Source organism: Calidris pugnax, unplaced genomic scaffold, assembly GCF_001431845.1.
Source record: "Calidris pugnax isolate Ruff unplaced genomic scaffold, ASM143184v1 scaffold44, whole genome shotgun sequence".
Lineage (NCBI taxonomy): Eukaryota > Metazoa > Chordata > Aves > Charadriiformes > Scolopacidae > Calidris > Calidris pugnax.
The window spans coordinates 51,351,487-51,366,913 of NW_015094506.1; the positions used below are offsets into that span (position 1 = coordinate 51,351,487).

At 38.3% G+C, this 15,427-nt stretch overlaps 1 protein-coding gene across 1 annotated transcript; it reads right to left on the minus strand.

Moving 5' to 3' along the window:
- Window positions 1–269: 269 nt before the first annotated feature.
- LOC106901090 (heat shock 70 kDa protein 14-like) lies at window positions 270–15,255 on the minus strand. Its single transcript, XM_014963430.1, is given in 14 exon segments — window positions 270–564; window positions 566–646; window positions 1,663–1,836; window positions 2,664–2,879; window positions 4,439–4,541; window positions 5,666–5,821; window positions 6,729–6,890; window positions 7,718–7,822; window positions 11,353–11,443; window positions 11,569–11,662; window positions 12,820–12,868; window positions 14,760–14,842; window positions 14,949–15,029; window positions 15,175–15,255. Coding segments are annotated over 14 exon segments (1,536 nt in total). The 5' UTR covers window positions 15,232–15,255; the 3' UTR covers window positions 270–480.
- Between the last annotated feature and the right edge of the window lie 172 nt (window positions 15,256–15,427).

The window sequence follows — 15,427 nt, forward strand, 5'->3', positions numbered from 1 at the left end:
CAGAAGATAAACATACTTTGGCTACTTAGAATTCCACCTTCTGGTATCTTTATAAACTATTCAGACTATTTCAAATGAGCCCAACCACTCCTATTAAGACCTAAGAAAGTTAAAGAAATTTCTTCAATATTGTGTCATCCACATTCCCCACCCCGCCCATAAGATACTTTGTATTTTCCCGTAAGAACCAGGTAATTCTGTAAAAAGACAGATTTTAATTGTGTTTTTCCTAGGAGCGTGGGCTCAGAGCTACCCGACCCGTTCCACAGGAAGTTTGAGATTCTGACTGCTCTCAAGCACTGGTAAACTGATCAACAGTTCAAAAGTTGCTACAAAATTATTTATACAACTCTGAAGCTTTATTTCTTTAGGAATCAAACAATGAAAGCACAGAAAGTACTGTATAAAACCTACAGAGTTTACCCCTGCTAGGACACAGCCCTGGAAGCAATGAAATTGCTGGAATTTCTCAACACAAAACTAAACATTCAAGAGAATGTAACTAAGGAACAGGCTGCTTGTCGCGAGTGTGACACAGCAAGTTAAACAGCAGAACAACAAATAATTTCAGGTACCTTTTCATAGTGAGAACAGTTAGTATGTCATGTAGGCCATCCTCTTTCTTATCTAAATCCTGGAGTACAATCTATTTATGAAAAAAAATATAATCAAATGTTAAGTTATAATCAAGTTCTCTAAACCCTTGCACAGCAGTTTAATGGAAGTGACCCAACATCTAAGGTTTGCAATTCATGCTGTTTAGCCTCTCATACCAATAATTCAAAAATCAAAGCATGCCCTAAAAGGCTTCACTCATCCATAGTGCAAATCTGTGTATTTTTAGCTATTTGCACTACCATTTCAGTGGTTTGTTTCCGGGTCTATCACCAAGATAGCTGGAGTACCTACAACCAACTCCCACAGACCCCATTAAGAGGCGAGCATGTTCCTTAGAATCAGTTTTCTAATTATTAGGTAACATCCTTTCCCCATTCCCTTACAGATCTTTGGGCAGGAATAAGGTGGAATAACAATTTTCTCAAGTATTCCATCCATTACAGCCATACCTGCCCCCTCCCTGGTGCTTTAGGTGCCCTGAAGCCAAGGTAAGCACATCACCTCTCTTTCAAACAAGCTGGGTTCTCTCAATAGGTTGAGTCCTGAGTTATATCTTTACATCGGGTGAGGATTTAACGAAATCATCTTACCACTGTGAAAAATCAGATGTGGTATTTAATAGCAAGATCCTGTCCCATTTAGAAAGTTCAAGAATTAATCAACAGTATGTACAACAGCACCTCCATCACCACCTCCAGCAGTTTTATTTCTAAAATGTTGGAGATGTGCACTACTGGAACAACCGGTTATGATCCCTACTGACTACAGTTGTGCCAAGTGTCAAACCCCGACAGGCATTTAGAAATTCAAAAGGGAAACTTTGATTTCTTTAGAAGTGCTTCAATTCTTCAAAAACACATTGCTGGAAGAACGCTTAAAGGCTGTTTCCTTAGAGACTCAAGTCATTCTAATTTTATAACAAGAAGGTTTAGTAGGGGTGGGATTGTTTTCAGAAAAAATATTAAAAATATAAAACTTTTTCAGATCCACTTGATTTCCAAGCAGTTAATATTAAATGTGTGTATGAATGTGTATATACTCAACCTGTGCAAATTTCCCTCCTTCATTCACGGGACTTTCCCCCAGTGACTCGTACAGCTCAAGGCAGACAGAAGAGGTGTTTCCAGGAGCGTGCAGGGTGTGCTGCCTTCGAGCCGGCAGCGGCGTCCCTGATGGAAATAGCACCGTGAATTTGTCAGCCCCTGACTCGTCTACTCCCTTTAAAAAAGGAAAAAAAAAGTTCATGCCTTTCTCTTAAGTACTTCAGTGAGCTGGAAGTGTTAGAGTAGCACTCCATGAGAAAAGAAATCTAAGATTCATTCTCTCTGCCACATTTACCATCAAAGCAATTAAAAAAAAAATTCCTAGAAATAAATGCAAGAGTCCAGCTGTTACAACGCAGCTGAGACACAATCTCCCCTTAAAAATCAAGCAGTTTTTCCTGTCAATTTTTTAATAAACTTAAGTTACGACTTATAGCTGATCTGTAGATCCAATAATAAAACAACACTGTTAAGATTCATTCTCTCTGCCACATTTACCATCAAAGCAATTAAAAAAAAAATTCCTAGAAATAAATGCAAGAGTCCAGCTGTTACAACGCAGCTGAGACACAATCTCCCCTTAAAAATCAAGCAGTTTTTCCTGTCAATTTTTTATTAATAAACCTAAATTACCACTTACAGCTAATCTGTAGATCCAATAATAAAACAACACTGTTTCTCTAACATCAATTGTGTGTAACTAGTGCTGTATATTCATTACAGCAGTAAAATTTTTTAAGTTAAATCATTTTAGCCTTACCTTCAGAAGAATATCTTTGGCAGAACACTCAATAAAGAGTGCTTCTTCTTCCAACAAAGGATTCTCTTTCCCTAGCAGAATTCTACATCAATCGTGCATAATTATTGCTGTATATTCATTGCAGCAGTAAAATTTTTTTAAGTTAAATCATTTTAGCCTTACCTAACATCAATTGTGTGTAACTAGTGCTGTATATTCATTACAGCAGTAAAATTTTTTAAGTTAAATCATTTTAGCCTTACCTTCAGAAGAATATCTTTGGCAGAACACTCAATAAAGAGTGCTTCTTCTTCCAACAAAGGATTCTCTTTCCCTAGCAGAATTCCTGCCTCTATGGCTGCACCAATGGGAATAACTTCATCTGGAGGAATCGAATTCAGCAATTCCACAGTTGGGAAAATGTCTTTGATCAGCTGCTGTAGCTTTGGGATTCGAGCAGACCCACCACACAGAACTACCTGGAAAACATGCCTTAATGATTTCAAATCTTTCTTCTGACAGATAAAAACAGACAGGTCAAAACCTGCAACACAGAAATGCAAACTGCTCTGGGATATTTTACCATCTGTAATTGTTAAAAGAAAAACTGATGCCATCTTTGCTTGACTTCTCTTGCTTTTGTATATGTATAAATATCTTGCAAGTTTGAAATGGTACATTGAAAAAGTGTTTCTTAAAGTAAGCATCAACTAGATGAAGTAACTTCTTAAAAATTGAGGAATTCATCATAAAGTAGCACTTGGAAGGGATCTCCAGACATCTAATCCAACTTTCTGCCCAGAACAGGTCCAGTTACAACAGGCTGCTCAGGACCTTATCTCCATGGACAGAGATTCCACGGACTCTGTGGGCCCTTGTTTCAGTGTTTGATCACCCTCACACTACAAGTTCGTTAAGATTTCTTCATGTTGTAACCTGTGCTGCTCACCATTGTGCACCTACAGGTTAACAGGGACACTACATGGCATCAGCCCCAGTATCAAATCCTGGTCACTGACACCCAGCCATCACTTACTGAGCTTGTGCAAGAAAAATCTCTTCAAACCCTTATCTTACAGTAACTTCATCGAGATCAACCAGATCTAGAAACAAAGCTAATTCCCACCTTTTTTCATGTAAAACATAAAAGTTGTAGATTAGATTCATTTTTTTTACATTTATATTGTGTCTCCTCTCTCAAGCATTAAGACCTGTGAGAACAGCACACTGGGCCACCAAAAAATACCACCATTAGAGAACAAAAGACTTCTCTGAACAATGGCCTGGGCTACTTCATTATTCTGCCAGTGAAACTCAGGTGTGACACAGCAAGCACTGAGAGTCTGAAATAGCATCAAGTATCATTAAAAGCACCAGCTAAATTTTGCTGCAGAATTCACGTGCCAACTCCATCAGCAACACACACAGCACTATCTGCCACACACAGGTTAGATGAAGCTAATTCCCTCATACCAAAGCAAAAAAGACATTTGGATGAAAATATTAATATTTGCTGCTTAAGTTACTATCTTTGGTATTAAAGCATTCTACAGTTTGGCATCTAATGCATTCCTACATTTTTTTTAAGCTGACAAGGACAAACATGGGCACCAAGTAGACACTAAGCAATTTGTTCAACTCGTAATGAAAAAAACCATCAAAACTCAGGCTTTCTTCAGAAGTGTCTGCAAACCCCATCCAAAACTTAGTGAAGGCAGAAGAAAGTCTATATACTAAAGAAACTACTCCTCTGCTCTACCAAGTTACACAAACACACCAAATCCTCTACTGTTTACTCAATATGTAGTAGTAAAAACACAGCATTGATTCTGAAACTACTTTGTACTTAAGTTTAAATAACCAAAATCAAAGCAAACACAGGATTTCTAAAGATCTTGAGTCTATGTACTTTAAGCATTTTTGGCTCGGACTCAGCGAACTCAGGAAATAATTTCAGTCTGCAAAGAGAACAGGCCCTGAAAATATTCTTCTTGTGGAGTTATAAAGCGTACTAGAGACAAATGACTCCTATTATTACCTTATTAATATCATCTGCTGTAAATCCAACTTGCTGCAAGAGCTTTTTAATTGCTTCTACACATTTACTAAAGAGTGAAGAACAGATAAGTTCAAATCTGGCCCTAAAAGAGGAAAAAAAAAAAAAGACGTGTCATTTCATCCATTAGAGAAATACTTGAAATAGAAGAACAATCACTTCTAGAACATATTTTGTTTCTCTAGCTATATCTGCTACTAAGTTTTTAAAAACAGTAAAAAAATATCTTATTTCCCAATTATTCATCTTGAAGATGTGATTTTTATTGTTTTGAGATATCTGTGCCATCGATTCCATCATTAACACCCACATGAAATGCACATTCATTCTTCAGCGTACTCTAGAGAAAACACAGTATTATTGTCTTGACTCATATGTGGGAAAAAAAGAAAAAATGCTGGAACTGCTTCATCACCTTTAAAATGGAGACACAGACTCAAACATGCCTCTTGAATTTTCAGAGGCAAATCAAGCTGTGTCCCTCTTTGCACACAGGGAGTAGGTACTTAAGCAAGTTGAAAAACAAACTGGTGCATGCTTTGGGCTCTTTCAAGCCTGAAAAGGAAGTTTTACTCTGTATGAATACAGCAAGTCAACCTCTGCAACGTGAGTCCACAGGATTAGCATTCTTACCCAAAACTGAGCTGACTAGAAAAGAAATTAAAATCAGCTAAACTTCTTAATAAGAGATCACCCTAAGAGAGAAAAGACTTGGGAGGAGGACACAGCAGCATGAACAAGAAGACAGAAAACATCTACTCCAGCTGCCAAAAAGAGGCAACAAAGACTTCCATGACTTCTATCACTCTGAAGCTCATTTAAATCAAAGAGTCCAAAAGTCTGCTCTTCTTTAAGGAAAATCCAGTAACAAAACCATTAACACACAGGGATGAACCACCTTCAGTAATTACAGTTTTTATTCCCCTTTCATCAATAACCAGACACCAAAGATTGGGGACGGTGTCCTCCTTGTGCCTTTTTGCACTTTTTTTCCTAACCTTTGGGCAACATTGTTAGTGCTACCACCCCACCTACTAGAGAACACATCGTAACAGAATCATCAATATGGAACAAAGCAAGTTGGTCTTCTATCTTCTCTTTCTAATATTAGTGCCATAAAAAAAATAAAAAGCAAAGCTTATTGAATACCTTAATTACCACCTAGATTTCAAGTATCATTTTATATAAAATATTCAAGATTTGCTTTACCTGGACACATTACAATCAAAATCCAATCCATCATACAGTGAATCTACAAAACAGTTTGCACTTCCCAGGGTTGATAACGAGTGCTTTGCAATATCAGCACTGTTCATTAACTTCATCATGGCTCTGGGATTTCCTCTAATATCATGTTTACAAGACCTATACAAAAAAAACACCAAGAGAGATAACAGTATAGAAAGGTAGGCATTTGAGCAGTAACACTAACTTTCTGAAAGGAATAATAGATTAAAGATATCAATTTTTTTTCTCTACACATTTTAGTATTATCTACAATGCCAATTGAAAGCTCGCAAAGAATAAAAGTGTCTATTTCAATTTCAACTAAAGAACACTGTGAGAGTCACCCTGAGCTCAGGCATTAATATTTATCACACAGAGTTAAGTCTTTTCTAAAGAGTTTCTCAGCTGAGCAAATCATACAAGTGACTGCAAGGAACAGCAGGAAAAGGCCTGCAAGTTTACAAATTTTAACCACAGGCTAAGATGACATTAGAACATTAGACATGCCAAAAAATAGTATGTTTCATCTAAAAAGTCTCCTTCTGTGCTACTATGCAACTGACCACCTCAAGATCATTACAGCTAATGTAATTCACTATTTATTTTTATTTATGTTTTATTTTTGTTCATTGTAAGATGAACGTGCCACAGAGACTTCAGCCTGATGACCCAAGCTCTGCCACACACCAACAAGAAAACCAAAGAAACCCCAGACAGGTGAGTTCCTTGCCACCCCAAAAGCTTGTGACTGAAAGGACATCAGCAGCCCGTAGTCACATACATCACCCAGAACAGTTTCACAGCTGATCCCTTATCCCTCAACACCAACTTCAGCCAACATCTACCCAATCCCGAGCATTTCCCAGTCTTCCTCCTTGGCCCCCAACAACTGACTGCTCCTTTAATATCTTTGAGGCATTTCACTCGCAGACAGTCTGCTAATCCGACAGCCTGACATGAATTCTTTTTTGTTTGTTTTGGAAAGCAAGCATCAGATAACGAAGTTCCTGTCCTAACAGCAACATGCTTGGAATTCAAAACCTACCTCTGAAATTCAGAAGCTAAGTGTTGTGCCAGAGCTTCTGTGAAGCAAACGCCGCCAATGCTATCATCTGTGTTTGTAGCAAGCACACGATATATTCCACTGTTTACTTCTATGACCGTGATAGAAAGCGATGTTCCACCAAGTTTATAAACCAACACATTGCTGCCACGTCAAAAAAAAAAGTAGCATTAATAAGCCATCTAAAATTATGTTTACTTTGACACTTTCTAAAAAGATGACCATCCTATCACATACTGCAGGTTTTAATCAGTTTTCTTAAAAGAATTTTATTTGGGGTGTTTGTATTTCATGCAACTTAGTACCACTGATTACTTGACAACGTTCCCTGAAGGACAAAATTAATCTATTTCATACAGTGAGAGCAGTCAACATTTTTCCTATAACACAACTGGGAAACGAACATTACATTCAAAATTACAGGCAGGAATTATATGAGAAGGGTAAAAAAAGACCAACCAAGAAGAAAAAAGACAACACATCTGTTTGCACTGGCATCAGTCATTGCTATTTTGAAAATCTTGTGAATTATGTGAATATTCATAAGGGAAACCCAATGCACCTACTGAACCCAGGACTGGGCTTTAGTTCTTTCAGCATACGCAAAATGACCCCAGCTCCCACAATTAAAAAAAAAACCACAGCTATGCCAAAATACATTTAAGGGATGCCTTTTTCTTCAAGCCAATCAGCTCATTAAAGAGCAAGCAGAATCTTTAAAGACAATTCTAAAAAAACCACGAAAAATTGAAACAAAACAAAAAACACCCAACAGAACAAAAGGATTTAAAACACTACGGATTTACATCTTCTAATTTGTTATTGGCTTTATTGAGAGAAAAAAGAAAAACAAGCCTCAAATCATTAATTTTCTATTGACTGCTAAGGCAACATAGAATTCCCTCATTTAAGATTTCTCAGGATTTAAGTTCAGCAGCTTAAATTTAAGAAGTAAAATATTAGGATTTTACCTTTTCCCAGTGGGTGAATCTTGGCCAATTCCATAAGCCAGGAGAGCGGCAGACGGTTCATGAATTAATCTCATAACATTAAATCCAGCAGCTGCAGCTGCTTCCCTGTGATAAAGGCATAACAGCATTTCATTTTACTTTAATGATTTCACTATAGTCACGCACGGTCTTAAGATTTCATCTGAACTACACGTGCCACCAACTCAGAACTTGGCTACAGCATGCCATGAACAAAGACTGGAAAAAGAAAGGTATCAACAAGTTCAGCTGCTATTGCGTTCTTCAGGTAGTTCTATCTGCTGCGTGCTCATTGTCAAAGAAAACCCTGATGTATCAGCCTACAAACCCTGTAAAAAAGAGCAAACCCTCCCCCCTAAAATAGAAGATGAAAAACCCCACCCTCAACCAAACTTCATCACTTATCTTTAAGTGTGGCATTAAAAGTTCTTGGTACTTTATTTCACCACATCTTGCTAGGAAAATTGCTTTTACTTCCAAATCCAGGTAGCACACTTCACTTCTAACATTTCCTTTACATGCCTTCTTGAAATTTCAGTAACCCTGGGACTGCCCTACAAGTTGTTTCCTCCACTTTGGTTATTCTTGCTGCTGCATTCTTCAGGTAGTTCTATCTGCTGCGTGCTCATTGTCAAAGAAAACCCTGATGTATCAGCCTACAAACCCTGTAAAAAAGAGCAAACCCTCCCCCCTAAAATAGAAGATGAAAAACCCCACCCTCAACCAAACTTCATCACTTATCTTTAAGTGTGGCATTAAAAGTTCTTGGTACTTTATTTCACCACATCTTGCTAGGAAAATTGCTTTTACTTCCAAATCCAGGTAGCACACTTCACTTCTAACATTTCCTTTACATGCCTTCTTGAAATTTCAGTAACCCTGGGACTGCCCTACAAGTTGTTTCCTCCACTTTGGTTATTCTGAAACTTGTATGCCAAAGCAATAGAATGTTTTCTAATACATACTGCAACTACCCAGCTCACCAATGTTTTATGGCCAACTTCAAATTTCTTTTAAGTATTTTATGACAGTTAAACATAAGGGCTTAAAATACACGCTACCAGTTATGTACAGCTTTAAGTCTACATGCTTTCACATGAAGGAACTTTTACAGCAGAAATTTTTCCAAAAAGAACTTGCAAGTAGAATATTGGTGTGTATTCCATGTCTGCTCTCTGAGAAAACAGTCCTCAATAAAGTCATGTAACACTACTTGGTTTGGTGAGTACTGTTGTACAAAGGGATGGGAAACTGATTGCATTTCAAAGGGGACACTGAAGATCCGAATCTGAAATGACATTCTATCCTTGATGATACCAGAATTCCCTCCCACTTCAATTGATTCAGAATTTCATTTTGGTTGCAATAGTGAATTCCAAGTCAGAATTTAATCTCCTGCTTTCGTATTTTCCCAATTAAGAAAGTATCCCTATGTCTTGGCTGAGAGTCACAAGCTCAAGTCCAGCAGGAGAATTCCCATTGCTGGTCTCCCAGCCGGTCTGCTTTAGGCATGATAAATAACAAAAAAAAGAAAAGTCTTAATCCTCTTACCCAAGGGCATTTTTCTGATTCTCTCCAAAATCAAATGGTACAGTGATAACAACGTCATTTACATCTGAACCCAATGCAGACTGAGCAGTTTCTGTTTATAAACATAGGCAGAACATGTTGATTAAAAGCAAAAAAAAAAATCAATATACCACATCTTAAAAATAAGACGACAGCTTAAAACACAAAACCAGACATGTCATGATTTTACTTATTATATACCTTTCATTTTACTAAAAATTAGTTTTGCGACGTCTTCTGGGTTAATAAGTTTATTATCGATTTCATATTGAAGTTTTCCATTCTTCTCAATTATCTGTAAGCAAAACCAACACACCTTTATTAGATACATTATTTGGTTATTAACAGAGAGCAATGTTTAATTCTGTTTCTGTTCGCAGTATTTTTATCACAAGATGTTGTAACCTGTGTTTTCTCCCAAAGCTAGGAAACATCACAATACTATTATTCAAATATATTAAGAATCATCCCTTTGGACAATTGCAAGAATTATATATTTTTTCTGTTAGACTATATTACAATGGCAGATCTCAGAATAAGATACATTGTCTACTTTATACAAAGAGAAATATTCTATACAGCAACAAATTGAACTCATACAATGACAGCTGACACTACAGAACACAAACACGATGTGGCACAAACAATGCCTAGAAGAAAAGTGTAAAATGATGGCAGTTACAAGAGAAACAACAAGAGAAAACTAGATGATACTCACAGAACATTTGCTTTCTGCAATATATTTCTCTGCCTGGGGGTCACCAGAGCTGTCCAGACAAATACAAACCAACAAAATAAATCATATGCTCAAGGGTAACTGCACAAATTCATCTTGCTGATATTCCTTATAACATCTACAGCATATGAAGCCCTACTTCAACCAAAATTCCTGTTTCCACTCTATGGATACATTGACACAGGAGAAAAAACAACAGTTCTGATTGCTCGTATCTTTCAGTTTCCTTTCCCCAAACTAGTAGTAGAAAAAAATACTGACTAGATAGTGAGAAGGGAAAACAAAAACCAACACATTGTTTTAACCTGCTAGCCCCAATAATCACTATTGAAAGATTTTAGTGGCACTTTTGTTGCACTGACTGAAATAACACAACAGCAGTAAGATGACTATCCTTATTCCTCTACTAACTACGTCAAGTTACACATCTCAAAAGCGCTGAGAAATTCATCAGATCAGACATTGTCATGTCAGCTCCTTCCAGTGAGAACTGTAACACAGCCGGGTCATCACTGAGTTCTGTCCCATCTCTGATGTAAGACCCAAACCAACAAGTTTAGTTCCAGCATCACTGCAACTGCCAATGCAAACTCTCACCGCTAACGTGTCCTTTACATGCCTTCTTGACATTTCAGTAACCCTGGGACTGCCCTACAAGTTGTTTCCTCCACTTTGGTTATTCTGAGACTTGTATGCCAAAGCAATAGAATGTTTTCTAATACATACTGCAACTACCCAGCTCACCAATGTTTTATGGCCAACTTCAAATTTCTTTTAAGTATTTCATGACAGTTAAACATAAGGGCTTAAAATACACACTACCAGTTATGTACAGCTTTAAGTCTACATGCTTTCACATGAAGGAACTTTTACAGCAGAAATTTTTCCAAAAAGAACTTGCAAGTAGAATATTGGTGTGTATTCTGTATCTGCTCTCTGAGAAAACAGTCCTCAATAAAGCCATGTAACACTACTTGGTTTGGTGAGTACTGTTGTACAAAGGGATGGGAAACTGATTGCATTTCAAAGGGGACACTGAAGATCCGAATCTGAAATGACATTCTATCCTTGATGATACCAGAATTCCCTCCCACTTCAATTGATTCAGAATTTCATTTTGGTTGCAATAGTGAATTCCAAGTCAGAATTTAATCTCCTGCTTTCGTATTTTCCCAATTAAGAAAGTATCCCTATGTCTTGGCTGAGAGTCACAAGCTCAAGTCCAGCAGGAGAATTCCCATTGCTGGTCTCCCAGCCGGTCTGCTTTAGGCATGATAAATAACAAAAAAAAGAAAAGTCTTAATCCTCTTACCCAAGGGCATTTTTCTGATTCTCTCCAAAATCAAATGGTACAGTGATAACAACGTCATTTACATCTGAACCCAATGCAGACTGAGCAGTTTCTGTTTATAAACATAGGCAGAACATGTTGATTAAAAGCAAAAAAAATCAATATACCACATCTTAAAAATAAGACGACAGCTTAAAACACAAAAACAGACATGTTATGGTTTTACTTATTATATACCTTTCATTTTACTGAAAATTAGTTTTGCGACGTCTTCTGGGTTAATAAGCTTATTATCGATTTCATATTGAAGTTTTCCATTCTTCTCAATTATCTGTAAGCAAAACCAACACACCTTTATTAGATACATTATTTGGTTATTAACAGAAAGCAATGTTTAATTCCATTTCTTTTCGCAGTAAAAAGCACCAGGCTGTGTAAATACTTCCTGCGCTAGTGCTCTGTAACAGGAGAGTAAATGCTTTCAAGATGCTTATCAAAAAAATCCCAAAGACCCCTTGTCTTACCCAACAGACATGACAGTGACATTCATAGGTACTTAAAGTCTCCAGTGTTTCTTTTTGTATTATAAAGTGTTCTTTAGTACAAAAGCAACATTTAGAACTAAAGTACTTGCCTGCTTATAGTCCATAAGAAAAAAAGTCACAACTATTTATACAAGCACATCAATACAAACAGCCAAAAACCAGAGAAAAACTTGTTCCTTTTTTAGGAATGTATTTTCCAGGACAGTTTTTCTCTTGTTTTGCAAAAAGGTTTCTAGTAACAAGTATGGTATTATCCAAATTTAATGCTGAGATTAAATCAAGTGGTTAAGCATTTTTATCACAAGATGATGTAATCTGAGCATTTTCTACCAGTGCTAGGAAACATCACAATGCTATTATTCAAATATATTAAGAATCATCCCTTTTGAGAATTGCCAAGAATTACGTATTTTTTTCTGTTGGACTACATTACAATGGCAGATCTCAGAATAAGATGTTGTCTACTTTATAAAAACAGAAATATTCTATACGGCAACAAATTGAACTCATACAATGAGAGCTGACACTACAGAGCACAAACAATGCCAAGAAGAAAAGTGTAAAATGATGGCAGTTATTCCAAGAACAACAAGAGAAAACTAGATCATACTCACAGAACATTTGCTTTCTGCAATATATTTCTCTGCCTGTGGGTCACCAGAGCTGTCCAGACAAATACAAACCAAAAAAATAAATCATGGACAATTGCAAGAATTATATATTTTTTCTGTTAGACTATATTACAATGGCAGATCTCAGAATAAGATACATTGTCTACTTTATACAAAGAGAAATATTCTATACAGCAACAAATTGAACTCATACAATGACAGCTGACACTACAGAACACAAACACGATGTGGCACAAACAATGCCTAGAAGAAAAGTGTAAAATGATGGCAGTTACAAGAGAAACAACAAGAGAAAACTAGATGATACTCACAGAACATTTGCTTTCTGCAATATATTTCTCTGCCTGTGGGTCACCAGAGCTGTCCAGACAAATACAAACCAACAAAATAAATCATATGCTCAAGGGTAACTGCACAAATTCATCTTGCTGATATTCCTTATAACATCTACAGCATATGAAGCCCTACTTCAACCAAAATTCCTGTTTCCACTCTATGGATACATTGACACAGGAGAAAAAACAACAGTTCTGATTGCTCGTATCTTTCAGTTTCCTTTCCCCAAACTAATAGTAGAAAAAAATACTGACTAGATAGTGAGAAGGGAAAACAAAAACCAACACATTGTTTTAACCTGCTAGCCCCAATAATCACTATTGAAAGATTTTAGTGGCACTTTTGTTGCACTGACTGAAATAACACAACAGCAGTAAGATGACTATCCTTATTCCTTTACTAACAACGTCAAGTTACACATCTCAAAAGCGCTGAGAAATTCATCAGATCAGACATTGTCATGTCAGCTCCTTCCAGTGAGAACTGTAACACAGCCGGGTCATCACTGAGTTCTGTCCCATCTCTGATGTAAGACCCAAACCAACAAGTTTAGTTCCAGCATCACTGCAACTGCCAATGCAAACTCTCACCGCTCCGCTAACTGATGAATCCCAATAAGCATTACATCTATGTTTCATGACTGTAACAAAACCAATACACAGTTTCATGTAAGTAAAAACACAGTAGATTTTAGAGAAGGGTTTTTTTTGTTGGCTTTTTTTTTTTAGAAAACATCCAGGTAACAAGATGCTTTCATTAAGAACATCAGATCAGACACTGTCATGTCAGCTCCTTCCAGTGAGAGCTGTAACACAGCCGGGTCATCACTGAGAAGTTCTGATCCATCTCTGATGTAAGACCCAAACCAACAGGTTTAGTTCCAGCATCAGTGTAACTGCCAGTGCAAACTCTCACAGCTCCGCTAACTGATGAATCCCAGTAAGCATTACATCCATGTTTCATGACTGTACAAAACCAGTACACAGTTTCATGTAAATAAAAACACAGTGGATTTTAGAAAAGGTTTTTTTTGTTGTTTTTTTTTTTTTTTAGAAAACATCCAGGTAACAAGATGCTTTCATTAAGAAACTGAAGTATGCAGCTTATATGCTGCATTGGGGAGGGACTCTTTGCCAGGAAGGGTAATGATAGGACAAGGGGAAACAGTTTTAAATTGGAAGAAAAAAGATTCAGATTATACTAACAAGAAGATGCTTTAGTTAAGAAACTGAAGTATGCAGCTTATATGCTGCATTGGGGAGGGACTCTTTGCCAGGAAGGGTAATGATAGGACAAGGGGAAACAGTTTTAAATTGGAAGAAAAAAGATTCAGATTATATCTCAGGAAGAAATTTTTTAACTATGAGGGTGGTGAGACACTGGCACAGGTTGCCCAGAGAAGCTGTGGCTGCCCCATCCCTGGAGGTGTTCAAGGCCAGGCTGGATGGGGCTTGGAGCAACCTGCTCTGGTGCAACTTGTTACTGAATTTAACACTTGGACTTTCACAGACAAATTCAGACAGAAAAACCACACATCTCTTTACTCTTCATACTGAAATGAAATGTAGAATAAGTAGTTCCTAATATACTTAATTTTTAAGATGTGGCATACCATCCTGTCAGTGCGAGATTAATTTGTTACCGAATTTAAGACTTTGACTTTCACATACAAATTCAGACAGAAAAAACACACATCTCTTTACTTTTCATACTGAAATGAAATGTAGAATAAGCAGTTCATAATATACTCAATTTTTAAGATCTGGCATACCATCCTGTCAGTGCGAGATTAATTTAACTCCTATCACACCAGGTTCAAATGCCTTCAACATCGGCCCTGAGGCTGCTTTTCACTGCCCAGCTTTAATGGGGGAAACCAACCTTTTCACCCTCCCTTTCACACCTGTGCTCTTACCTTCGCCCGAGGATCTGCTTTACTTTCACTACGGTGTTTGCAATGTTTCTTATCCTGCTTTGCTTTGCAGCTAAGCCAACAACCTGAGGGAAAAAAAAAAAAAAAAGAAAAAAAAAGAAAAGAAGTGAGCAGCAGGCAGCGCTCCCCTCCCCTCCCGTCCAGACCCCCACCGCGGACGGGAACCCTCACCTCCTCGCTCTCCGAGAAGGCCACCACCGCAGGAGTGACCCTGTCCCCGGCGTCGTTGGCGACCACATCGGCGCGACCATCCTGTGGAGAGAGGCGTCCCCTCAGGGCTCCACCCGCTGCGTAACCCCCGAGGGAGCAGAGACAGCGGCGAGCCACCGCCTCCCACCCCCGCTAAGGACCCTCCCCGGAGCGGCCACGCCGCCCCCAGGCCGCCCCGGCCCCTCACCTTATAGACGGCAGCGCAGGCACAGGTAGCGCCCAGGTGAACGCCGATGGCGGCCATCAGCCCCTCAGCCTCCACGCGCGCCCGCCGCCCCAGCATGCACCGCGCGCTCCCCTCCCCTTCCCGCCCGGCCCCCAACCAATCCCGCTCCCCGCTTCTCCTCGGCCGCCAATCAAAGCCCGCACCGCCCTCTCTCGCAAACCAATCGCGGAGAGGCGGACTTGGAGCAGCCAATGAGAAAAATGGACGGAGTGGC